The sequence below is a fragment of the Clytia hemisphaerica genome, unplaced genomic scaffold, assembly GCF_902728285.1.
Source record: "Clytia hemisphaerica strain Z4C2 unplaced genomic scaffold, Clytia hemisphaerica genome assembly, whole genome shotgun sequence".
In the NCBI taxonomy this organism is placed as follows: domain Eukaryota; kingdom Metazoa; phylum Cnidaria; class Hydrozoa; order Leptothecata; family Clytiidae; genus Clytia; species Clytia hemisphaerica.
The window spans coordinates 205,934-231,106 of record NW_027103648.1 but is presented as its reverse complement, the minus strand read 5'-3'; the positions used below and the strand labels follow the sequence as shown (position 1 = coordinate 231,106).

The following is a 25,173-nucleotide window of genomic DNA, read 5'->3' as shown; positions in this document are numbered from 1 at the left end:
TCGTGATTTCAGCAAAATTTTTCTTTGAATGTGTTTTCGTTTTGTTATCTATAGGTTTCGCATTCATTGCCTCTTCGATTTTAGTTGTCAGTTTAGTTTCCAGCGCTCTAATCTAAAGCTTAAATTTTCAAAATTCCCCCCCTCGGGCCAAACCATGGTTGGCCCTCGCGGTGTCACTAAACTTCAGCCCCCCCCCTCAATAAGAAAATGCTTCCTACGGCACTGAAAGGTATTATATATGAATCTTTAATGAACAATATTGCATAAGTACGGCAATTTTTTTAGGCTTCCTAAATTCCAACTTCAGCATGGAGTCTTTTAGAGTAATCCTCTTAAAAAATAAAAGCTGATCGATGCTCTATGCCAAGTTCAACCTTAACTGTCAACATTTAAATTGGGTTCAGTTTAGGACGGCAGTTATTTGTTCTCATTAAAAAACAATATTGCATAAGTACGGTCATTCTTTTCACTTCCTAAATTCCGACTTCAGCATGGAGTCTTTAAGAGTAATCCTCTTAAAAATAATAAAACCTGATCGACGCTCTATGCTAAGTTCAACCTTAAATCGTCAACATTCAAATTAGGTTCAGTTTAGAACGAAATTAAGACTAATCTAAATACATAGGCAAGACATTTCATTCTGTGAAGGTATTTAATGTAACTGCACACAAAAGGCATGGTTTGCCCTCGCGGTGTCACTAAACTTCAGCCCCCCAATAAGAAAATGCTTCCCACGGCACTGATTGTAAAACATGAAAGATTCTATAATAACAATTTAACTAAGGAAACCTTCCAGTGTAAACGTACCCTTAATGATAATATGGTTGTATTAAGGTAGTGTTTAGGGTTATGGAAAAAATCCAATCGTTTTAAACTTGTTTATTTCTAATTATAATTATCAGACTATATAAAAGTTCTGAATACGATTTGAAAGTATAAAGATCGTTATTCAGTTAGTCATTTTCATTTAAGGAGTTGAACGAGGAGTGCCTCTGATCTTAACTTAAACGAATCGTATTTTTTTTTCGTAGTTGGTGGCTTTCGGTGACTGTAAATCCAGGGGAAATAAAATGGAAAAAAGTAAGTTTTTATAATTGTGTTCAAAGACTTAATTACTTAACGTATCTTCTACCATTTACTGGCGGAAATAATCTAGTCATACACGATTTTTTTATTAGAACCCAGTTTATAAGAAAATTGAGGCTGAAATCCGTCGAAAAATTAAGAACATCGTATGAACATGCCCAGCCTCAGTTAAAAAAATGACAAGAATCTACAATGTTTTTCTCTTTTCAAGCAGTTTTAACCGAACTTGGGATGGATTTTCTGAAACCGAGAGTCAAATATTGTCCAAATTTTACCAATTTTAAGTGCTCGTTATTTTGGATGATATTGTCGATTTAGAGTAGTCTGAACAATTAAGCCAAATTTTAGGTGTTCTAATAAAAAAACGTGTATGCGAGTCTAGTCAAATGAAAGTGTAGTTCAACCAATTTCTTCATTTTTCTAGTGAAATCCCACCGGGGATGCAAAAAGTGTTGTGTAAAACAATTAAATTAAATTTGTTTATATAACATTCAAGCCAAACAAAAATCAAAATCTTATTAATATTGAGAATTTATCACAATTGGGATAGAAATTTTATTCTTTCAAGCTAAAAAATTTCCTGGTTCCACCAGGGGATTACAAAACGTTCATAACTACTTACTTTCAGAGAGGCTTTACCCACATAAATCGTCTTAAACATCTTACAGGAAAAAAATAATGATCCAGTTTTCAACAAAGTCTAAAAATCCCTTTTTTTAGTCGTTTTTTGGCTGAAATTTGCCCCTCCCCCCAAATTTTTTCCCCAAAATTGGGCTCCGTCACATTCGAGGGTTTATAGTCATGCACCTTTGTGCAAAAAATCATAAAGAATGAATGAGCCAATCTCGAGAAAAGGTAATAACTAAGTAATGTTCTTATAAAAATATATCGAATTTGGCCAATTTTTCTATAAAAACACGTCTAGCAGTCAAAATTTCATGTCTAAACACAATAATCTTCAAAATCAAGCCTACATAAGCAAAAATCTATCCATGTTCATAAAAAAAATTGAGTAATTTGGCTAAAAACATCGATGCATGCTTATAAATAGTGATTCTTATAGATAAAGATGCGTTTTTTTGAGCCAAAAAAATTGTTTTGCGAAAATCAGCTTGAGCCATCTTTTACCTATGATGGTACCCTACTCTAATGCAAAAAAATAATCAGGAAAAAAATACCCTTTTTTAAGCCGTTTTTTGGCTGGAATTTGCCCCCAAAGTTTTTATTCCATTTTGATCAAATCCACCAAATTTTTCTTTCCGCCGAAATTTCTTCCCTTAAGGTAGGTTACACGGTACACTAACGAACAAATAAGACGAAACACTACTGACCAAAAATAATAGCCTTTACCCTCCACTAGACACCAAGTGATACCGCCAGAGCAGGCCCGGCGGAAAAACCGTTAAAGTGGTGAAGTCTCAAAATGAGATAATTCGCTATGAATTTGAGAAAAAAATCTCATTTGCTCAAAAGTGGGGAGGCTGAAGTCTCCCCAGTTTTCCCGCTTCCACCAGGTCTGAAAACTACTGTTCCCAGCCGGTTCTAACCCCTCTAAATCGCTTCAGCACCATGGAAAAATGCTAATTTAAATCAAGCTTATTGAGCGTTTTAAGCTTTTAGTGAAAATTCATCGGTTCTTCCCCCTTCGCTGGGCTTTAATGGGTCTAATCCATTGCAAGGGAGTGTCCCACGAGGTTTAGGACCATTGGGAACCAGTTCAGCCCCGTGTGGAGCTCAGAATAAGCTTAACTAGGACTTCAGTACAGCGTTGTAAGCTTACAGCGTAAGCCCAGGCGACTCCGGAGGCCTAAAACCGGCTGTCTGGCAAAACCAGGCCCAGTGGAACAACGGTTAAAGTGGGGAGGCTGAAGTCTCAAGATGAGATCATTCGCTATGAATTTGAGAAAAAATATCACTTGCTTAAAAGTGAAGAGGCTGAAGTCTCCCCAGTCTCCCCTAGGCTATACGAAAGAAAAAAACAAGTTTTTACAAATAAAATTAATAAAAAAACATTAATTAAAATAGTGCCCCACTGGACCTACCGGTTGCATGCGTAAAAACAACCAAAGAACAAAGAATTGCTTGGTTCAGAAGTGAATTTAGGCTTTTATCACCATATAATAAAAGCCGACAAAATTTAGCGGGATCAAGCGGGAAAAAAATTTATGCCTAAAGTATGAAGGGTATTGAGCAGTGATTGTCTTTCATGGGAATATATAGAATGGATTCGTTCATAATGCGTGAAATACAATAGTATAGGCGTTCATGATAATACGATTATTGTTACGGGATTTAGATTGTATAAAATTGTTCCCTTACTTTTTGCTTTATTCCTACAATGTCTGAATTAGTCGTATACGTTGCTAGACTAGGGAATATATAGAGCAATGCAAAGTAAAGTGTTGTGTGTATTTTCAACAGAGTTGGTCCGACAACCATAAAAGGGATCTAAAATATTGCGAAAATCATGCCTAAACTTGTGCTCATTGAGATGACTGAATCCAACATGAAGCCTATTGAGGGGGACAACACCTTGATTATCAGGGATATCAAAAACATGACACTGGTTGGGTCTCAAAGGTTTTTAAATAGCTTTCTTTAAAAGGTTTTAATAGAAGGTAGATTTTTTATAATATCATCGTCCAAGATATTCCACTGAGATATGCAGTAGGGAAAGAAAGTGTTTCGGAAGCGCTCAGTTCGTTTATTAAGAGTATAAATAGGATTTCTTGTTCTTAGACCTATGGGTGCTGTAAGCCTTACTGGCAGTTAATTACTTAAATAAAATGGAGTTAAGTTGTTTATAGTTTTATAGAAGAAAACCATTCTTTTTGCAAAACGCCTGTCAGCAAGCCTCTTAAATCCCAGTTCAGAGAATATTTTATCCTGAGACGTTTCCCAAAAACAGCGTGTTGGAAATATTTTATCCCCAAAATTACTTGTATAGGAGTGGTTAGCCAATAAACAAATGCCAAAACTTAATACACTGGTTTCCCTTATCGTTCACCCACTTCTGGCCCATCCGTTCTGCCCGCAGCGTTCCAGGAGTAAAAAAATAGAAAGTTAAATGGTAATTTAAGAGATTAAGTTTTAGTTTAACTTTTATTTTGTTATGACGACACGCCCTTTAGCGTATCTAGCTAGAGTGGTTTTGGTGGGCCGTCCGCCCATAGTACGCCACCGTCGCATTTGCTCCTTTCGGTAGAATCTATAGGTGGTTTAGAGCTATGACTTCGAGCAATGATCTTCCATTCGCAAAGAAGCTCATCTTACAGTGAAGACAGAGAAAATTATTTTTTTTACCTCCCTCCCTCCCTTCAAGGCTTGCGAGCGTGGTTGCAGGCGGCCATCTTATACATTATAATTATTGTCAAATATGGGAAATATTTTATCCCCAAAATTACTTGTATAGGAGTGGTTAGCCAATAAACAAATGCCAAAACTTAATACACTGGTTTCCCTTATCGTTCACCCACTTCTGCCCCATCCGTTCTGCCCGCAGCGTTCCAGGAGTAAAAAATAGAAAGTTAAACAGGTTTGGTATTGAATAGTTTCGAGCTTCTGCACAAAAGAGGCATTACCTGGACGGTCATTATATGATATCACCGTAGTCAAGATGAGGTCTAATGAAAGATTTATAAATAGTTGGAAGAGATTTCCGTTGCGAAGTCTGTTAATTGTGAACTCGGGTGAAACAAGGCATGTCCCAAATATATTTTGCGTGACGCACACCGCTTCCCATTATACATTAACTTTAATATATAAGTCAAAAGAATCGTATCAACGAGAGGATTTCGAAAAGTGCTGGGCCAAAAATTTACATCAAGCCAATCTCAAGATATCGGCCAAAAACTGATTTTGACGTTATAAAATACATCGAAAAAACACGTCAAAAAGACAATTTTAATGACGTCTTTATTGAAAAAAGGCGATAATTCCGATTAACTTACTACAATCAAAGCAAAATTTTGACTGGAGATGTAAATTAACGATTCTAAAATATTTCATGAAAAAAAAATTGAAAATTAATGATGACGTCAGTATTTTTTGACGTATTTTAATTTTTTCCGAAAACAAATGACGTCATTCAAATTTTCTGAAAATTTATGAACAAATATTTCAGAATCATTAATTTACAACTCCAGTCAAAATTTGGTGTTGATTGCATTAATCAAATTGAAGTTATCGCTGTTTTTCAATAATGACGTCATTTGAATCTTACTTATGACGTGTTTTTTCGATGTATTTTATAACGTCAAAATCAATTTTTGACCGATATCTTGAGATTGGTTCAATGCGAATTTTTGACCCAGCACTTTTCGAAATCCGCTCGTTGATATGATTCTTTTGAGCTGTATATGAACGTTAAAGAATAATTGGAAGCGGTGTGCGTCACACAAAATATATTTAGGACATGCCTTGTTTCACCCGAGAAGTCTGTTAATTATGTTAATCTACTTGGCAATGTATAGGAATGTACTCGAAATTATCACTTTAGTGTAATTTATCACATTACCACAGGGGCTTTATCTCATATCAAAGCTTTTTCAGCCTAGTGAAAATCGATCGAATCGAACACATTTTTGTCACTCAGCTCAATGTTTCTACAATAGTGAGCGGTGTCTAGAATGCCACTAACTTTAACTGATTTCTCTATTTTTGTTTATCATATAGGTCATGGGTGACAATAATACAGAATTTCAATGCCATTTCAATTGGGATTTCATAAAGCTTGAAAAAAGAACTGAGTTATACATACGAGACCGCATCAACACAATCGATAAAGAACTATCGTCTCAAAATGGTTTGCCACAGAAGAAGAAACGTAATCTCCCTCAATTGCACTCACTTCGAGGCTTCCTCTATTTTCAACTTTTTCTGAAGACTGATCGTGATGGGAAAAAAAAATTTAGACGAAGCTGAAAAATCTTTGGAGGACGCTCTTAAAGAATGCTCAAATAACAACGTTGGTTACAAGGCTGTTATCTATGCTGACTTGATTCATCTCAAAAATAAAAGGAAAGAGAACTCTGATGATTTGATCAAACAATACAAGGATTTACTTAAGAATTTTATACCTAAAGAACCTGAAGAGTTAGCTATGAAAGGTTACGCTGCTACTTTATTTCATTGTTATGAGGATGCAATAAAATTTTACAAAAAGTTATTATCAATGGTTGATAATCCGGAATGCGAATGGGTCTTTGGTTTGGCATTAGCAATGCAGCACCGCCAAGTAAGGCGCAAAATTACCGAACGGAATGAAGATATTGAAAAAAATTTGCGCAAAGCAATCGAACTAGATCCGTCATACGATATGGCGAGGATCAAATTAGCTAAAGAACTGTGGACCTATGATGAAGAAACTAAAGCAAAAAAGAGATCCGAAATCGAAAATCTAATCGACGAAGTCCTTAAAAAAACTGATAATCCACTGACAATTCGTATAGCAGCAGTGACTCTACTAAACCAAATTGATAACAGCAAAGGTGAAAAAGCTTTGAAAAAGCTACCAGAATCACGAGAAGTTTTAAGGGCATTGGGTTCGCTATACTTCAAGCGATTTAAAAAGAACACACTGGAATTTAATTTGAATGAGGCAATTAAGTGCTTTGACAAAATACAAAGGGATGCAATGCCCTTCGATTTGACAAAGCTCGGATATTTTCATCTCGAAGCATCTTGGTACTATGACAGGGAATATGATAAAGCCGAACAAAGCAAAAAACACAAACAAAGCAAACAAAGCAAAAAACACAAACAAAGCAAACAAAGCAAAAAACACAAACAAAGCAAACAAAGCAAAAAACACAACCAAAATTGTAAAACAATAATGGAGAAAGCAGAAAACCGGTTGATAAAAGATGAGTATGACTTAAGAAATAATATCGAAACTTGTTATCGACTCTCACAATTTTACAGGCACCACCAATCTAACTCGGAAAAGGAATTTAGATATTTAGAAGACACTTTACAAAAAGCGAATGAAGGAAGTAACGAAGAGAACCTTTTTGAATTAGAAGTAGTCATAGAAGCAAAAGAACGTTTATTGGAAATAGCAAATGGTTATGAAAACCACGTTGAAAAATTTAAACTGACGTCTTATGTTTATGAGCAGTCGGGCGAGTATGATATCGCACTAAACCGTTGGCGCGAGGCAATGTCGACAGTATCAACTGGGGGAAATGAAACTCCTAAAGATATGTTAGAAAAAGAAGCCATTCTTCTTTTCAAAGTGGTAGATAAAGAAATGAAGAGTAACATTGATTGCCCAACTTTGAAAGAATTTGATGAAAAGGTCAGTCAAATAATATACGGTAGTTAAATTATAATTCAATCGGATTTTTCATGAAAAATTGCGCACTAAGACTGTTGAAGGGTTCACTATCATTATCTTAACTTTGAAAGGTGGTATATACACGTATACGAAATTAGATGAAGATTTAGCTGAAACTTTATGAGGGGCATGGAAAACTGTAACAGATCTAATTTCAGTTAGGTTTCATCTTAAAATCTCAAGGATTGTTAAGTCAAAAGGAACCTGTATATGTTCCTCCTGAACAGGAGACTTATCTCTGAAAAAAGGAATAAAGGTCTCATTCTAACTAAAAAAATTCTTATCAACATACCATTTGTATCGACTGGTTCAGTATAACATTTTAACATAAACTATTATTCTTATATTTCCTTTAGGTCAAAGCACTGAATGACTGCAAGACCAAAGACAACTTGCAGCACGAAGTACGGTTGATAAAGATTGAAAAACTAATGACGAACGATAAAAACCTTGAAGAATTGAAGGAAAAGTTACTCCAGCTAGAAGGAATTTCGTTCAAAAAGGAAAGGGTGGAAGGTGAGCTGAATGAAAGAGTATGCGAAGTTATAATTTGGTTATGCACTGTTCTAGATCGTTCTGTAATGCTTATCGAGAATACATTATACCAAGGCAAAGGAAAGGCAAGTTATAACTTACAATTTCCAAGACCTAACTCGAAAGATTATAAGTATGAGAATGGTTGTGATGAAGAAAAGTTAAAAAAGTTTTTCGAGAAAAAGTGTGAATGGGACAAATTTAGTAATAACTATAAAGAACTTTTCGAATTCTTTTTCGAAAGATTAAATATCACACAATACGCTTTTTTGACGGACATTTTTAATATTCGAAAGAAAACTGTACATCATGTACACACAGACATGATTACTGCTTTAAATGACGCGCGCTCCACAGAAAAGGATAAAATTCAACTTGCAAGAGATGCCTCAAAATATGCAGCGGAAAATTGGAATTTTATTCTTCAAAGAACAGTTGATGTTGATAAAAAATTACCCCAAACACCTGAAATTAACGTTGGGTTTATCAATGAAATATTGTTAGTAAAATAATTATTTTATCTTTGGTAATAATTAATTAAAGATTTTCAATTGTTAAATGAAATCCATTTTCAAGAAATCAAACGAATTTTTGGCCTTTAACAAACGCTGTCTGATTTTACTAGAGACGAGTTGATAAAAGTTCCTTTCTTATAAGAACCATTAATTTTTTGTTGAAGCTTTGATGTTCTTATTTTATGACAGTTTTAGCCTCAAAATTAATTACTATTTTTTTCACTTTGTACCCTATTTTTACTACTGACCGTCAACTTGCTTGCTTGCTCTTTTTTCTCATAAAGTTCTTCTTATAAAATAATTGTACTGTAATCAGCAATACTAAAATTCTTGGGAATCTTAGGATTCCTACTAAAGTTGTCTCGAAAGAAAAAGTTATATTTTTTCTTATTCATATGCAAATTGTAATATATGTGGAAGAGTGTTTTGTTGATATATTGATGATATTCCGTAAATTTTTACGTTTATTAAAACCGTTAAATTGTATTTTAACTGTAACTTAGCTATTAACCAACTCAGCGCAAAAGGTCTGACGAATAACCCCTCCTTTTTGTCTAAATGTCATTACCTCGGGTCTATATCGCATCCATAACGGCAGAAGTGAACCGAAAGATGGGCTCCTTCGATGCGTCGGTAAAGGAATTGAAGCTGGATAAAAATCTTTGTTACCATCCTTCCGCCCTACAATTATAGTTGATGGCAGCCCTTATAAATAGAAAAATATGATTGTATAGGTGGGGACCATTTTACCCCAAAGGTTATACTTACAAGAGGCGAGGCAAACATTTTAGGTCAAAACTTACACAATAACAAGCTACATGCTGAATGGACCTATAATGATTAACATCAGATGAAAATAAGAAAAAAGTGACAATAATTGTACAAAAATTCAGAATGGAAAAATAAAGCTTGTGTGTTGAATAATGTAAAATGGTAAAAAGGAATTTCCCCAAATACGAAAATCACTTAAACCATTCAGGCCCAAAAAACCTTTTAAGCTGTTTTTGGCCAAAATTTGCCAAAAAAATTTTCCTTAAAAATCTGGCTCCGTCACATTTTGGGCATTGCCATTTTGCATCATTGTGCAAAAAATCAGAAAAAAATTATGAGTCAACATTGAGAAAAGCTATATTTTCTTATTTGGTTAAAAGGAATTTCCCAAAAATACGAAAATCCGTTTTTTAAGACGAATAAGAATTTTCCGGGAAAAACCACTTCAGCCATTCTTTAGAGAATCTTGCCCTCCATCTTTGTACAAAAAATCAGAAAAAAGTAATGACAGGATTTTGCACAAAGTCCAAAAAACCCTATTTTTAGGCAGTTTTTGGCCCAAATTTGCCCAAATATATTTTTTTTCGAAAATCGGGATCCGACACGTTCTGGGCATTGCCATTTTGCATCATTGTGCAAAAAATCTGATGACAGACGGACGGACGGACGAACGGACATGGGTTAATTTATAGAACCTCCACCTGGGTACCAGGAGGTAGGTCCAAAAAGTAATAAAACAACAGTAATAAGTAGGTGATAAGTACACCCCTGCCTCTGTGACCCGTGGGATCCACCCCACTGGCCACCCCAGTGAAATCTTTTTCCAAAAATGGCTCATTTTTCAGCCCCACTGGACAAATCACTCACCCCACAGGAATGTTGTAGTAAAAAAAACACCCCATTGAAAATGTTAAAAAGTTTACATATAACCCACTCGAAATAACGTACCCCAGTAGAACTTTTCTTTCAAAAAATCATCCCACTAGAATTTTCTCCTTCCCCTTCTTTAAAGGCGGAATATCCGAAAAAGCCAAAAAAATCTGCTCGCTTCGCTCGCTAGCTATCAAATGCTCCACTTCAACATATTTAACCCGACTTCTATGGTCATTGTCATGGTCATTTTAAAACGGAGAGAATGCCAAACGAGAGGGGTTGAAAATCAAACATTTCTCTGTCAGCGCAAACCACAGTTGTACTTGTACCGTTCTTTCTTTAATGCTAGGTTATAGCCTGAAAGATTTTCGAGAGGCTTTCTGCTTCCGTAGATACTGAAAGAAAGACCTCTACTTAAATCATGTTGACTAAACATTACTAGGTTCCTGAGTTCATAAAATTTGATATAACGTACTGCTCCTCTATAGCCCCCTTCCCCCAGACCTAATTACATTTCCTGTTACAGTGTGTAAGAGTAGATCCACCTGATCAAGATGATTATTTCTAGTGATATTTAGTAGCAGGTAAGAAGCAGATTTTTACTAGCACTAAACCAAAAGTTAGCCAGCACCTTCTATCGTTAAAATACGATAAAATTAAGCGGTCTACAGTCTAACACACAGGTTAACCAAAATTTAGCTCATGCAAAAAATTCTTTCTCACCCCAGTGAATGTCAAGGAAATTTTCGCCACCCCGCTCAATATTTGAAAGAATATTTTTCACCCCATTGAATTTCAGGTTTTTAGATTCTCACCCCACTGGGTAATCAACACCCACTGGGGCACAGAGACTGGGGTGTATAAGTCTCTAATCCCTCTTTGTCTAAACCCTTCTCCATAAACTTTCTTCAGTCTAGGAATACTGGTATCAGGGCTTACTGGAATATAAGCAAATCATTGATTACAAGCCAAAAACAGTAAAAAACTCGATTTTTAGACTCAAACGAGCTACCTTCTGGAGGCTATAACTTTCGATGATATCAAAAATATAGCTGAAACCAGTAAACAATACTTATATTGTTAAAATTGAGAAATTGTTGTAGTACACACTCAAAGCAAAATGAGAGTCAGACAATCAAAACACCCCTGGGTCAGTGGCCTGGTCAGATCAGCCCCAGTGAGTAGCCCGGTGAAAAAAATACCTAAGAATAGAAAAGTGGGGAAAAGTGGTTGTTCTAAGGTATTTATTTTGTATAAGGTTGAAAAGTCAAGCCTTTTAGCAGCCTTGTGTTTCATTTCTTTCCATAAAAGGTAACAAGAAACCTCATAAATCTCACTACACACAAAATTACTCTTGTGTTGAGAAAAACGGGTCATTTTATTAAGTATTAATACCCCAATTAGGGTATTTGTTGGGTGAACCTATTTGCCCTAAGTTTTACAAATTGATTCTTGAGTTCGTACTCTTAATAAGATTTTGTTAAAAGTCAGAAAGTTTCGAGTCGTTGTTTAAAAATCTTTTCTTCGAGATATACACAAAAGGACTCCTGCGTGGTAGACCCCACCCCCTGGGGCTAATAGTTGAAACGACGACTGGTTCGCTTAGGATTAGAATTAGGATTATCGCTCGCATAATACGACCAAGCGACGTTCAAGAAACAAAACAAAGGACATTTTGGCTAAAACAAATAGTTAACAAGATAGATAAGATAAGATAAATTGTTTTGCTCGCCAGGTTCTATAAATGAAATACAAAGAAAAATACCGTAGAAAATTATCAAAAAACTAAATAATCAAGAAAACGTTCAAAATTTCCGAAAAAAGAGAGACACAACGTAAACCAAAATTTTCAAACGTAAAAGCTGCATTTTCATTCTTGAATCTTGGTCATACTGATTCCTTTTCGTTTTTCTCTGCTGCTTTGTCAACTTCCCCTGTAAAGATTTCGAAAAAATCTTTTGCATAATCGGTAGAACGTCTCGCAAAAGCGATCTGATCCGATATATTTGCAATACGTTTATCCAATTTCTCAATTTGCCTTGATGTAGTTCCGTGGGAGGCTATATTACGTACCTCACGGAGGTGCAATAAAAATGAGTACTTTTTCATGTCCAATCTCTCTAGGAAGTTTTCATGAATTTCAGGATATTTACTAGCAAAATCACACTGTTCATTGTTCCATCCATTACTCTTATAGTAACCTTTCTTGAGCAGCTCTTCTCTTTTAGCGCGGTCCTTGTCTACATAGTCTAACACGTTTGGAAAAGAGAACTCAGTTCTAGGTGGTTGCGATTGTTTGGTCTGTTGCGGCTGGTCCGAACCATTCTGTTTATTTTTGGACTTCGCTTTAGTTTTGGGTTGTTTTACTTTAAGCTGTTCCGCTTTGGGTTTTTCCGCTTTTGGCTTTTCCGCTTTTGACTGTTCCGCTTTGGGCTGTTCTGCTTTGGGCTGTTCTGTTTTTGGCTGTTCCGCTTTGGGCTGTTCCGTTTTTGGCGGTTCCGCTTTGGGTTGTTCTGCTTTGGGCTGTTCTGCTTTGGACTGTTCTGCTTTGGGCTGTTCTGCTTTGGGCTTTTCTGCTTTGGACTGTTCCGCTTTGGGATGTTCTGCTTTGGGCAGTTCTGCTTTGGGCTGTTCTGCTTTGGGCTGTTCTGCTTTGGGCTGTTCTGCTTTGGGCCGTTCTGCTTTGGGCTGTTCTGCTTTGGGCTGTTCTGCTTTGGGCTGTTCTGCTTTGGACTGTTCCGCTTTGGGATGTTCTGCTTTGGGCTGTTCTGCTCCGGGCAGTTCTGCTTTGGGCTGTTCTGCTCCGGGCTGTTCTGCTTTGGGCTGTTCTGCTTTGGGCTGTTCTGCTTTGGGCTGTTCTGCTTTGGGCTGTTCTGCTTTGGGCTGTTCTCTTTGGCTTTGTTTCTGCTTTGGGCTGTTCTGCTTTGGGCTGTTCTGCTTTGGGCTGTTCTGCTTTGGGCTTTCTGCTTTTCTGCTTTGGCTGTTCTGTTGGGCTTCTGCTTTGGACTGTTCCGCTTTGGGATGTTCTGCTTTGGGCTGTTGTGCTTTGGGCTGTTCTGCTCCGGGCCGTTCTGCTTAGGGCTGTTCTGCTTTGGGCTGTTCTGCTTTGGGCTGTTCTGCTTTGGCTTTGCTTTGGGCTTTCTGCTTGGGCTGTTTGCTTTGGGCTTTTCTGCTTTGGATGTTCGCTTTGGGCTGTTCTGCTCCGGGCTGTTCTGCTTTGGGCTGTTCCGCTTTGGGTTGTACTGCTTTGGGCTGTTCTGCTTTGGGCAGTTCTGCTTTGGGCTTTTCTGCTTTGGGCCTTTCTGCTTTGGGGCTGTTTGCTTTGGGCTGTTCTGCTTTGGGCTGTTGTTTTCTGCTTGGGCTGTTCTGCTTTGGGCTGTTCTGCTTTGGGCTTTCTGCTTTGGGCTTTCCGCTTTGGGCTGTTTCTGCTTTGGGCTTTCTGGTTGGGGGCTGTTCTGCTTTTGGCTTTGGGCTGTTCTGCTTTGGGCTGTTCTGCTTTGGGCTGTTCTGCTTTGGACTGTTCCGCTTTGGGCTGTTCTGCTTTGGGCTGTTCTGCTTTGGGCTGTTCTGCTTTGGACTGTTCTGCTTTGGGCTGTTCTGCTTTGGGCTGTTCTGCTTTGGACTGTTCCGCTTTGGGATGTACTTCCTTCGATTCTAGAACAGGGTACAATTTTATCTGAATGTATTTGACTGAGTCCTCGAGAACATTTCTACTGTGACGTGCAACGTCCAGAACTTTTTCTTTTACTTTAATTTCGTATTTACGTAAATTCAGCAAACAATCTTCAAGTTCAGATACATTTTGTCGTAAATCTTTCAGGGCTCCATTAGATGACATCATTGCTTCCCATTTGAGCTTTTGACTCATGTTTATCAACATAGATTTCATCAATCTGTCATTAAGCGCATCAATTTTCTCATTAAGTTTGGCTAGTGATGGTCTAATATCCAGATCAGTTTTATCATTAATGTTTTTAACTTTCTTGAAATAAATTTCAGCTTCTCTTTCTAGAAGCAGTTGTTCCTGGTCGCTTTTTGACTCATTTAGGTCTTCGCCTTCGCTAGCTTGCTTATTAGTTTCCGACTTTGGTTCTTCACCTTTTATCTCTTGTTCCTTGGCAAAAGCATCAATAGCTTTTTTTATATAGTAAAGAGCACTATCAAAATTCTCATTTTGTTCCTCAATGTCTGCCTTTGTTTTATATTCTTCAATTTTATCTTCATATTCATACTTCAATAGACGTTTCTCAGCTTTTTTAACGTCGATCAAATTAACATTGTCCTTCATTTCTTTTCCTAGCTGAAGCACCTTCTTTAAATAAACTCTTTCTTCATTTCGGAGAGATGGTAAGTTGTTTGGATTTTAGATTTTGGATTTTCATCAAGGTTAGATTGTTTCAACACTTTTTCCAGCATTTCCTTACATATTTCATCTTCGTGTTCTTTCATCTTGTCCTCGTCATTTGAAGATTTAAAGAACTTGTAAGCTTGAAGATGAACATCTGAGATGTTTATTAGATCAAATGGCATAGCGCCTTTCTGGTCCGATTGTTCGCTGAAAAATTTAATCGCAGATGTTAAATTCTCATTCAATTTGTCCTTCTGCCATTTTGTAAAATATATCCATCCAAGCCCCCTCAACGTCTTAGCCCTTTTTAGATCCGGTTTATAACATTTTTCAAACAATTTCAACCCCTTATTATCGTCATCTGGTCTTGTTTTACGCCATAAATCAGCTATTATTTCCATGAAGAGAATGTTTCCCGGTATATTATCCGGAATTTCCGGTACACCGTCTTTAACTCCCGGTATACTATCTTGAACTTCTTCTATAATATCTTCAATTTCCTCCTTTTTTTCATCTCCTCTCATAGACCACAATGCATCAGCTAGTTTCAGTTTGGCAAAAATGTACGTTGGATCTAGTTCAATCGCGTGCCTCCATATAATTTCGATTTCCTTCCTTACGGGCTCAAGTCTTCTGGAATTATGACGCGTTTTAGCAAGAGCCAATCCAACCAGCCATTCTGCACTCTCCTCCTGTTTCAATGCTTCATGATAGAAATTGATTGAACGCTCGGCTGCATTGAAAAAACTAGCAGTAAATCCCTTCATAGCTAATACTTCAGGATGTTTCTCGATTTCGATTCCTTTGCAAAACTCCTTGTATTTGCTGTGATGCTCAGCTATCTTGGGCTCATCATTCGACTTTACGATTTGATTGTAGTGGATGAAGTTGGCATGTGCAACAGCTGAATAGCCTGGATGACCACCTGATTCCGCGAGGGCTTTATCGAGATTAAAAAACGCGTTTTTTTTGTCCTCTTCATTACGGCCATCTTCAAAAAGTTTCAAATACAGAAAACCGAGAATCGAACAATTCTGGGGTAGGTTTCGATCTTGGAACTCTATATCAAACTTGATGGTTTCGATACGCTCATATTGATGTAATCTAGTGATTTCAAATTGATAAAGTCCCATGTGAAATGACATTCAAGCAACGATGGGACGATGCTCTGAGCCATTATCTCTAAAAATATTAAAATTATGTTTTTGTATGAAGAGTTTGGAGATGTATGATTTATTTCTATAGGGATGATTAAAATTTAAAAAAAGGTACTGAAATAAGGGCCCTTCATTTTAACCAAAGGTTACCAAAGGCCTGGTTCAATTAGCCTCTGAATATCATAGCTTCAGCCAGGTTTCTAGCTCCCCCCAACAAAGTAAGGTCCCCCCAACAATTTAGCTCCCCCAAAAAAATTGCCTTGTGCTAGGTCCCCTAACACTTCAGGTCCCAAGATAAACTAAAACAAAACATTTTTTCTCCCGCCCCCGCAGAGAGAAGTCAATAAAAATATATGAGAGTACAGTACTGATAAATGAAAACTAAATTTTACTTGTATCTGCTTGTATTAATATTTATGTTTACAAATCTTTTTGCTTTTTATATTTGATTTAATAGTAAGATAAGAGATCTTTTGAAATAAGCTGAACAGCTCCCAGAGTCTCAGTCAAATCATCGCCCCCCCCAACAATCCAGGTCCCCCCAAATATTTTGGTAATTTTAGCCCCCAGGCTCTTTAAAGACCAAAATATTTCTTAGCCCCCCCCCCCAAAAAAAAATAAGGGGGGGGGTGAAGCTATGAATATGAATATCCGAACTTCTCAATAAAATAGAAAATAGCAGGCCTGGGGTGGGTTGACTCGCTATAGAAAGATATTCAATGAGGGCAAAGGAATAATTTCCGATGAGAAACTGAACAGTGAGACAAATCAGTTTTAGCGTATAGGAGGGATTTGCAATAATTACAACATAACAAAACACGAAAGCAGCCGGCGAGGCGACCTTTTTTTCCGATGTGTTCTGATAGCATATTTCGGCTAGAAATTTTGATCTGTTCTGATCAGAATTTCGAGAATTAATATCAGCTAGAAATAATGATGTTCTGATGAGACAGGGGTATAATCAAATTTATCTAACGTGTCTTTGTTGTCTAGGTAACCCTAGAAAGCTTCAGAACACAGCTTTTAAGGAGACAGGGGTGTATAATCAAGGTTGTCTAACATGTTCTTGTTGCCTAGCAACCCTAGAAATTTTCAGAACGTCTTCCGTGGAGAAAAACAAATATCTTTCCAGTTTATCTTGGCAAACTGTTTTTCCTAGATTTTAGAATACATTAAACCATAAAGTAGTGGTAAGTTTAGTGAGACAAATAGTATGATCAGAACACATCATTTGTATAACAAATTGAAAGGTCATAACATTTGGTCTCCCAGAAGATAAGAACACATGTTTCTAAAAAATCTCTCCGCCGGCTGCTTCTGAAAACAGAAAATATTCATAAATAAAAAAAACAATAACACTTACTTTAGCTACATATAAATCACCATATTGAAATTCTTCAACGGCATGTATGCATTAAACTCTTCATACAGTAAAGCTTACTTCCATAAGACATGATTTTATTAATCGTAAAGATGGGAAGCTTCTTTTTTATATTTATAAATTATATGATTATGTCACTAAAATGAGTCATTAAAAGACAAATCTTTTTAATATGTATTATCTATCTTTTGCAAGAAGCAGCAGTAGAGCAATTTAAGTTTAAGAAGGATGTATTGAAATCCTTCTTATACAAAATCTCAACAAAAAAAATAATACCAATTACGCAGAGTCAAAGGACAGTTTATTTTATCTGAAATCCAATATAGAAATTTCCTTTCAGCACGATAAAGCTCTGATTTTGAAGGTTGGGAAAATGTTTAACATTCGGAAAGGTTTCAATTACGGAATTTCACAAGACCGCGTCATGGACTTTGCATCGGGAGGCCTGGAACCTAGCGCTCATTTCGGGGATTGGCGAATCCAACCGAAATATTACTTGCGAGTGCAGTTTAACCCGACTTGAGACTTGTAGACTATCAATCCTCCCCAGTGGGAAATTAGCCCATTCCTTGAGAACTTTTGCGTGGGCGGCCGCCAGTCCATTATCGAAAGAATGCATCAGAAAAAGGGCAATGTGATATTAATAAACAATCAGAGACAAAAAAAGTGATATAAATTTTCAAACAGAAACCTCTGTACCAAAATGGAGTTGTTAGCACTAATAGATAAAAAATTCATATTTTTCTTATTCATTTTTCATCTTCATTTTCGAAATAGAATAATGCTTCTAAAGATATATAATGCTCTGAAATGATCTTTTTAACGGTACATAATTTGTTAAAATTTGAGGCATAGGTGGGAAAATTACAGTCTCTTTTGTATTTCTCTGTTTAAAATTATTCCACTTTTGATTATCTTTTTAAGACACAAAAAACGCTATATAAATCAAACTTCATCAAAGTTCCATAAATAAAAGCTATAACTTACTCGAAATTTAGTTTTCCATGCGTGAAGAACTCGTGATAGAGTTGATATTCGTCACGACAAATATGTAACATGAACGAACATCCTGAACGAAACTGAATATAAGAAAGGTTATTAAAATTTAAGGAGATTGAGGTCAGACTAAATCTAAAATTATAAATATGGAAAAGGCTTTCAAAAAATATTTTAACTTTTCAAGAAGGGGAAATCGTTTCGAGAACCAAAATGTTGGAAAGATTGATTAAGTATCAAGAAGAGTATATAAAATAACGTTGAATCAGCTTTGACGATATCAAAGTCAAGATGGTATTTATTGTCATCTTAACATATTTAAAAAATCATAGTTATCATAATCGCTGCATTTGACGTGTATAAGACGTGTCTTACCAGCGTGCAAGGGTTTCTCGTGTGTTGTTTGGACATTTTGTCAATAGTTTCATGAATGAATGGAGACATAATTTGCCAGCGATATTCCAAATAACATTGTTGGCAATCTGAAATCAATTGCTCGTATCTGAAAGTAGGTGCGAAAGAAGAGTTTTTAAATAGAACTGGAAAAATCACTTTTTGATTAATTACAATATCTGCAAGTAATAGACGTTGTGAAAAAGAAAAATTTTGCTGGGATTTCAGGTTAGAAAAACTCGAGTATACTCCAATGAGATGTAGCTGAACACTGGAAAAGAACCTTCAAATTTCCCCAAGGCAAGAGAATGTGACCTAAATATTCGCACAGCATTTCGGATGATGGAATCTAGAGCTTTCTGTCCTTTTGCGTCATCCATTTGCCCTGGTAACTTTCAATATGGTGTTCGTATGAAAACCACATAGGCCGCTAAACTTTTGCAGGGAAAAAGAAGCTTTAAATCATGCAAAAGAGATTCTCTTCGAGCTTTCAATCACATCCTGTTGGTATACCTCCCACCGAGTACAAATTAATGAGTAATGTATCTGTCAATCTATTTTGCCAAATGGGTTCTGTTCATAAGTTTTCGTTTATACTCACTCTTTGCTGTTTTTCTCTCGCTCTTCAAGTTTCTCCATGATACTCTAAAAGAATACAAAAACTGTATTTGAAGTCATTCCAAAGTCCTCTTTTTGTTAGACTTAATTTGTGGAAAGACAAGCTTGAGCAATTCAGAAATTTTGACTGAGCGATCCCCTTAAAAAATGGCATATGAGCTGCCCTATTTGAAAGGTCACATTGAAAAATACAAAGAAAAAATGTTTTGTACCTTGATTCGAATGGCTTGCGTTTTGAATTTACCATACAAAGCTGTATAATTACTGTCGTTGACATTCAAACTTGGTTGGTTGGCCTAAAAGCGGAAAAAAGAAAAGGCTTGAAAGTAGAAATTGTGTAATTTGAGTATCCCGGAGTACTCAAATTTTTTAAATTTACAATTTGCATATACATCATTACAGATTTTTTCCAAAAGTAACAAAATACTTTCGTTGGAAAGATAAATTCGCATGTTCAAAAATTTTGATACTTTGGGCGTGCAAACTCGCACAAGCAGAAACTTTCTAGACGGGGAAAAATCGCAAGATTTACAACACAAACTCCCGCGAATCAGCTTTCAATATTACTGAAATTATAATACTCATCACGATTCCGAAGTAAATTTCCAGCTTTTAAAAATATTTTTCACGAGCATAAATTCTAAAGACATTTACTTCTGTGGAGATGGCGGAAAATCAAGAAAGTTTTTGTTCATATGAAAAAAGTGTTGTGTACGCCTAGAGTAATCAAAAGAAAAAAGAAAAAAGAAAAAATTGAATCAGTGCAGTAAGTTTACAAACCCTGATTAAGATGGGTGCAATATATTCCTTATGTGGGCCAAGTAAACGAGCATCGCTACTGTCCCTGGCCGTTACTTACAATTTTCATGGCTTCCACCGATTGTGATGCAGTATTTCTCATAACGTTGACCACGTACTGTTTGACCAATTGTAATGCTTGATTCAAACATGCTTTGAACCTTGCCAAGTAGACTGCTGACTCCTTGTAATCAGGCTATTAACAGTAAATAGGTTAATATAGTAAATATTGAAATATTCTCCAAGTTGGACAATCAGTACAAAAAATCTAAAAGAATAGCACCCTAATTTCTACTGAAAAGACTTTAATCAGAAAAATCTTTTTCGAATTTAAGTTCATACTCACATGCGCTTCAATATAGAGAATTGAATCGTCAATCTTCTTCAATAGAGGGATAAACGATTCTCCTGTCACTGTTAAAGTCGATGTCGTCAATTTCTAGAAAATAAGAATGAGACAGCAAGTCAAGTTAAGGAAATTTAGAGAGCTCCCATAAAAGAACTAAAATCAGAAAGCAAAAAACTCGACGTTTAATCGAACGGACAATTACTTATTCCTCTTAACTCTTGTCAATCCTTGCGATATGAGACTTTCTTTTCGGTGAATGGGTCCAATTTCTAACGAAGTAGGAATTCCTCCTTCTTCAAGTTTGAACAACGGTAAGCGCTGCCAAGAAGATATTATATTACTGGTTCTGTGCACGTGGCACACAGATACCTTGATGCATTGTAATGACACTACGATATGCAGGGGAGCATAGTGCTGTGTCACCATACACAAAAGCAATTGGGCTTACATGTTTGATAGATTCGTATGCTTTGAAGTATGACAAACTATTTGCGATGCTTTCTGCTTGTTCCATCAGGTTTGCCTATGGGATAATAAAGTAGATAACATTTGAAAAACCTTCCAGTTACTTTTCATCATTGTGTCTTTAAAAGTATAAGGAAATAAATGATCCAAGGCCAGGTTTTCATCCGAGGGTGCAATTTTGATCAAGGCAGAATAATTCGGCAATTATCAAGAATCATGTATTTGATGCAGAACGGTTAAGTATAACGTTAAACTAAGCTGGTACTTATGGCTAAAACAAATTTAAACTAATTCGAAATAGCCATCAATCAAAACCGATCGTTGTCCATACCTGATCATGAAGCGACTGTTCACATGCATCGTGAAGCGCTCTCGTTTGTGTTGATACGAAAACATGTTGTTTTTCTAGGTTAGTAAGATTATCGAGCACTTTTTGAACCTCACTCAAAATAGTGTGACACCTGTCAACATAATCCTGCAAATCATCTCGGTACTCCCTGTAAAGAATGAATACATAAGAACAAACTTTATAAGAACATAAGGCTTCGATGGACAAAATATCAAGAACAACTTAAAAACATGTTCCGGCTTTATGGACTCTAAAATACCCAAAAATACCTAAATTTGCACAAAAATATTCAAAGAATGGTAAAGCTAGGAAAATTTTAAGGCATTTTAGACTTAAACTCAAAAAATCCGAAGGCTTCAAAATTTTTAAATGTTCTTATAAAAAGATGTGTACCTATTTAAAAAATTGCTGATTGAATGTCAAAACAGTAGCGAAGTACCGAAAAATATTTCGCGACGACAAACGGGTTTCATACAGCCTTCACCAAGCTACGACTTATTTCTATAAAAGTTATAAGCAGGAAGCAGGACAAATCCCGCGAAAGATATCAGCTTCTGGGATTTCATTTTAGAAGCAAAAAAAGCTGACATTTTCAGCGGGAAAATATCTACATACCACAAAGAGACTCTTCAAGACTTAGCTTGTTTAAAATAAGATGCCCAGCACCGAGAAAATTCTATCAACATACCTGTAATTCCGTTCTTGTTCTTCACCCATTTGCACTTGTACTTGTGAAAACCATGAGAAAAACTGAAAACAAGAAGAAATAAAATAATGAGTAAATGGAAAGTGATGATGATGACTCTCCCGTTCAACGTATGGCTATTCGTACGCTACGATGCCAGGTATTGGACAACCGACACTGCCTTTTGTTTAAACTGTTGTCAGCTTATGTTTTGAACTGACCACAGTTTATTGGATCGAGTACATTGTACCAAATGGAAAGTAACGTATTTTTCTACCAATAATTAGTAAGTGTTTATCAAAATTACTTTTCAAGGGTTTTATGATAGATAAAAATACTACTTAAAAGTTCCAAATAAGACTTCTTAAATAAACAAGAACAAACCTGTTGAGCATTCTCAATTTTTCTTGTTCCAAGATCCAGACTAGCGATGTGTTTTGAAATCTCATCATCTTCAGGTAAGGAAGAAACGCTGTCGCTCGTTCGCTTGCGATGTCGAAACTATAAAGAAAAAAAGAGACAGGTTAGTAAGGAAATGACTTTCGTTTAGTCGTTTTAAAGGCATTAATTGGGTAACTTGATTATAAGTTTGGAAGCGATATTACTAGGTATCTAAACGCTACATCCAGGTGGGTGTACTTGGGCAAAATGAGTGCCAGGTATGTGCGAGCCATAAGGGTCCCCTTTTCAAACTCTCGAAAGTCCCTCAAAGGGGTACAAAACCATTTAAAAAGCAATCATTTCTCTCTAAGGGTTCCAAAATTACAAAACTCAAAAATCAACTCCGTGAAAGGGTCATAAACTTTTGAAATTAGGACTAAAGTTTGACAGTTTTGTCTGCAATTTTAGGGAAATAAGCCTATCTAAGGGTGGCAAAAATGTTAAAAATGGACAAAATTTTCGAAATTCAGTCTCTCTCACACCCATAAGATTGACGTTGCTTTGATTTTATGTATTTTTATACGGAAGCAAATAGCCCAGGCGTTTGCTACTATTTTAAATTCAAAATTAGTGACTTAACCCGGGCTATTTGGGTACTTCCGTATAAAACATTACGTCATGAATAACACAAATATCATTAAGTTTGACGTTCTAAATCTAGATTTACTTATTTAGATAGTAATTATTTAGTTTTAGTTATTTAGATAGTGCTGGCTGGCTAAATCTAGATTTACAACGCTATGCATTAAGTCAATCTATAAGTATTATGTTACGTCATTAAATTTAAAATTGACTGATATTTGATTATCAAGATGATGAGGTTAGATTACGGTAAACGAGCTACGTTAAAAATAGATTCAAATAGATAATGGATATTTTTTTAGAAAAAGAAACGCTAACTAGATATTTGGATTAATGCATTTTGGCATCAAAATGAGACTTCAAATCGGATCAATTTAATAGTCAACCCATTGAGTACCGCTAAGAAATCATCATGCGTGCAATTGACTGACCATCTTCTTTCATTACAGGACTAAGGTCAAGATCATTGAGTTTCCAGCCCGAAGGGCTAGAGGCGAGACTCCTGGATGGGAATTGAAAACGGCGCGTTCTATGCGCGTTTTGGATGGGAAATAAGTAGCTTCAATTTCGCTTTTTATGAGAATGGAGTTTATCCATTTCATCATGAATATACAACTTTTTGGTGAAAATCACCCTAAAATATTCTAATAGTATTCTTAGGATAGGATCCAAACTTAACCTAAATTTAACGTGTCTTACATACCTGGAGAGTGAAATTGAATTTTCGTGAGAGTTTTAAGCTTTTACTTGGGAATAATTGCCAAATTACAGTGGAAATGCTCTTAAAATGGCATTCTTAGACCACGTTCACACGCTACGGTTCCGTTTCGCTCCGAAGCGAAATGAAGCCATTCTATTGATATTGGTTAAATTCAAGTTTTACGTCACTCCTAACCAATAGAATGGCTTCATTTCGCTTCAGAGCGAGACGGAACGGTTACGTGCGAACATGGTCTTAGGATCCGTTGCCAAATTCCATGAAAGTAATTTTTCTTAGCATATTCTTAATTGTCTGACCAATTTTATCACGAGTATTCGTATAAAAAGGCGTGTTACACGACCAACACCACTTTCTTCTTAAATCCACCTGAAAAGTCGGGAAATTCAACTTCTCAATATAGTGATAAGTGCATTTTATAATAATTCGTAATCAAAATTATTGAAGCTTAAAGTTGCAAAATAACGGCATCTTATGGGTTAATTACCCAATCAAATAAATGATTTATATCATTCCATTAAACAACAAACAGCTTTGTTTAGAATTTAGCTGTAAGTTATGCTGTTTGACGAGACTGTGCTTCTATGCCAATATGAAGATTTCAATTGATTTATTATTTGGTTTTTGTAGAGTGAATAGATGCGTCGGAGAAGTTTTGAATTAAATTTCGATTTTTTTTCATACAGTTTATTACGCATATGAAACTTTTACTCAGGGGTATCCAACAATAATATATCAGGGGTATCTAACAATAACTTTTACACTGAGAAAGGGTTAGCTTTTATGATCTTATTTTTAAAAATGTAAAAAACTAACACTACTGCTAATGGGCTACAAAAAGTCTCTCTATATTGTCACTTCTTATTGAATGCTCACATTTATTAGCCCTTTAGATTCCAAACCTTGAACTATTATCTAGGTCCCCGTCCATTTTTAATAGTTTCATAGTTTCCAAACTCTTTTTCATTAAATGTTCTTAATTTTTCATCTCCGTTGACAGTTTTCATATAAATGTTAGGGCAAAAACATATCACCTTACATAGCAAGGTTCAGACTTATCAAATAAAGTTAAGGCGGGTTGTTGATAAAATCTTTCCCTATTATAAAGGGTTATTATAGCGCAATATTGAAAACAAAAATGATTGTTATGTAAGTATTGATTCATAAAACTTTGCTAGAATATTCTTTAACGGGACACACTAAATAAGCAGAGTTCAGAGAAGGCAAAACAAGAAATTTGCAACTGGATCATCTATAAAACAACTTTAAATTTCGAATCGTATAAATGGCTTATAGTGTTTTACTGATTTAGATTTTGAATTTTTCCCAGGGTTATGTTTGTAGCTTGATAGCCGTAAAAACTGTCGCCCTGATGTCCCTAGGGGCAGGAAATCTTCGGCAGTACTTTTCTGTGTCTTTGTGGAGCTTTTCCACTTAAGGGTAAAACTGCATGTAAATTCCATGAAAATCTTTAATGTTTTCAGCTCAAAAAAGCCGGTAGGGAACTCTTATTTTTGTTCCTGTCAATGGGGTGAGATTTAATCCTGGCTAATTCATTTGAGCAGGCGCCCCAAGGGTTTGTGGTACAGGATACCACATTTCTTATAGGCGGGCGCCAAATCACAATTATAAAAGATGACATTACGTACAGAGTTTAACACAATTTTGAGCTTCATTAAGCCTTATGATCTCCCCTGCATTACCTTTGTCAATAGCACGATGCGAGTTTATGAATTTGCACTTTCGAAGATGGCAGAGTGATTTAAGCGATTTGGAA

General features: G+C 36.0%; 3 protein-coding genes across 3 annotated transcripts in view; 1 reads left to right on the top strand and 2 right to left on the bottom strand.

Moving 5' to 3' along the window:
• LOC136802992 (conserved oligomeric Golgi complex subunit 3-like) overlaps positions 1-25,173 on the bottom strand; it is a 78,504-nt gene that overhangs the window by 20,886 nt on the left and 32,445 nt on the right. Inside the window, exons 2-11 of the mRNA XM_067059740.1 lie at positions 22,040-22,156; positions 21,659-21,720; positions 20,953-21,118; positions 20,605-20,679; positions 20,154-20,246; positions 19,869-20,003; positions 19,222-19,305; positions 18,993-19,036; positions 18,374-18,500; positions 17,990-18,081 (exon numbers count right to left, since the gene is read on the bottom strand). Coding sequence (XP_066915841.1) covers positions 17,990-18,081; positions 18,374-18,500; positions 18,993-19,036; positions 19,222-19,305; positions 19,869-20,003; positions 20,154-20,246; positions 20,605-20,679; positions 20,953-21,118; positions 21,659-21,720; positions 22,040-22,156 — 995 coding nt within the window. The remainder of the gene's footprint in view (positions 1-17,989; positions 18,082-18,373; positions 18,501-18,992; positions 19,037-19,221; positions 19,306-19,868; positions 20,004-20,153; positions 20,247-20,604; positions 20,680-20,952; positions 21,119-21,658; positions 21,721-22,039; positions 22,157-25,173) is intronic.
• Positions 987-8,469, top strand: LOC136803059 (probable DNA double-strand break repair Rad50 ATPase). Its single transcript, XM_067059812.1, has 3 exons — positions 987-1,080; positions 5,761-7,384; positions 7,780-8,469. Exons 2-3 carry the CDS (start codon positions 5,981-5,983, stop codon positions 8,467-8,469), a joined length of 2,094 nt encoding a protein of 697 aa, XP_066915913.1. The 5' UTR covers positions 987-1,080; positions 5,761-5,980.
• LOC136802967 (uncharacterized abhydrolase domain-containing protein DDB_G0269086-like) lies at positions 12,004-17,057 on the bottom strand. Its single transcript, XM_067059698.1, has 3 exons — positions 16,985-17,057; positions 13,576-15,646; positions 12,004-13,187 (listed from the first exon to the last, which is right to left on the bottom strand). The coding sequence occupies exons 2-3, from the start codon at positions 14,402-14,404 to the stop codon at positions 12,004-12,006; spliced, it is 2,013 nt and encodes a 670-aa protein (XP_066915799.1). The 5' UTR covers positions 14,405-15,646; positions 16,985-17,057.

Coding starts and splice junctions, on each gene's coding strand:
- LOC136803059 (XM_067059812.1), top strand. CDS start 5,981: ATGGGAAAAAAAAATTTAGACGAAGCTGAAAAATCTTTGGAGGACGCT. Junction 7,385..7,779: donor TGAAAGAATTTGATGAAAAG/GTCAGTCAAATA, acceptor TATTTCCTTTAG/GTCAAAGCACTGAATGACTG.
- LOC136802967 (XM_067059698.1), bottom strand. CDS start 14,404: ATGAAGGACAATGTTAATTTGATCGACGTTAAAAAAGCTGAGAAACGT. Junction 13,188..13,575: donor AGAACAGCCCAAAGCCAAAA/GCAGAACAGCCC, acceptor AGCCCTAAGCAG/AACGGCCCGGAGCAGAACAG.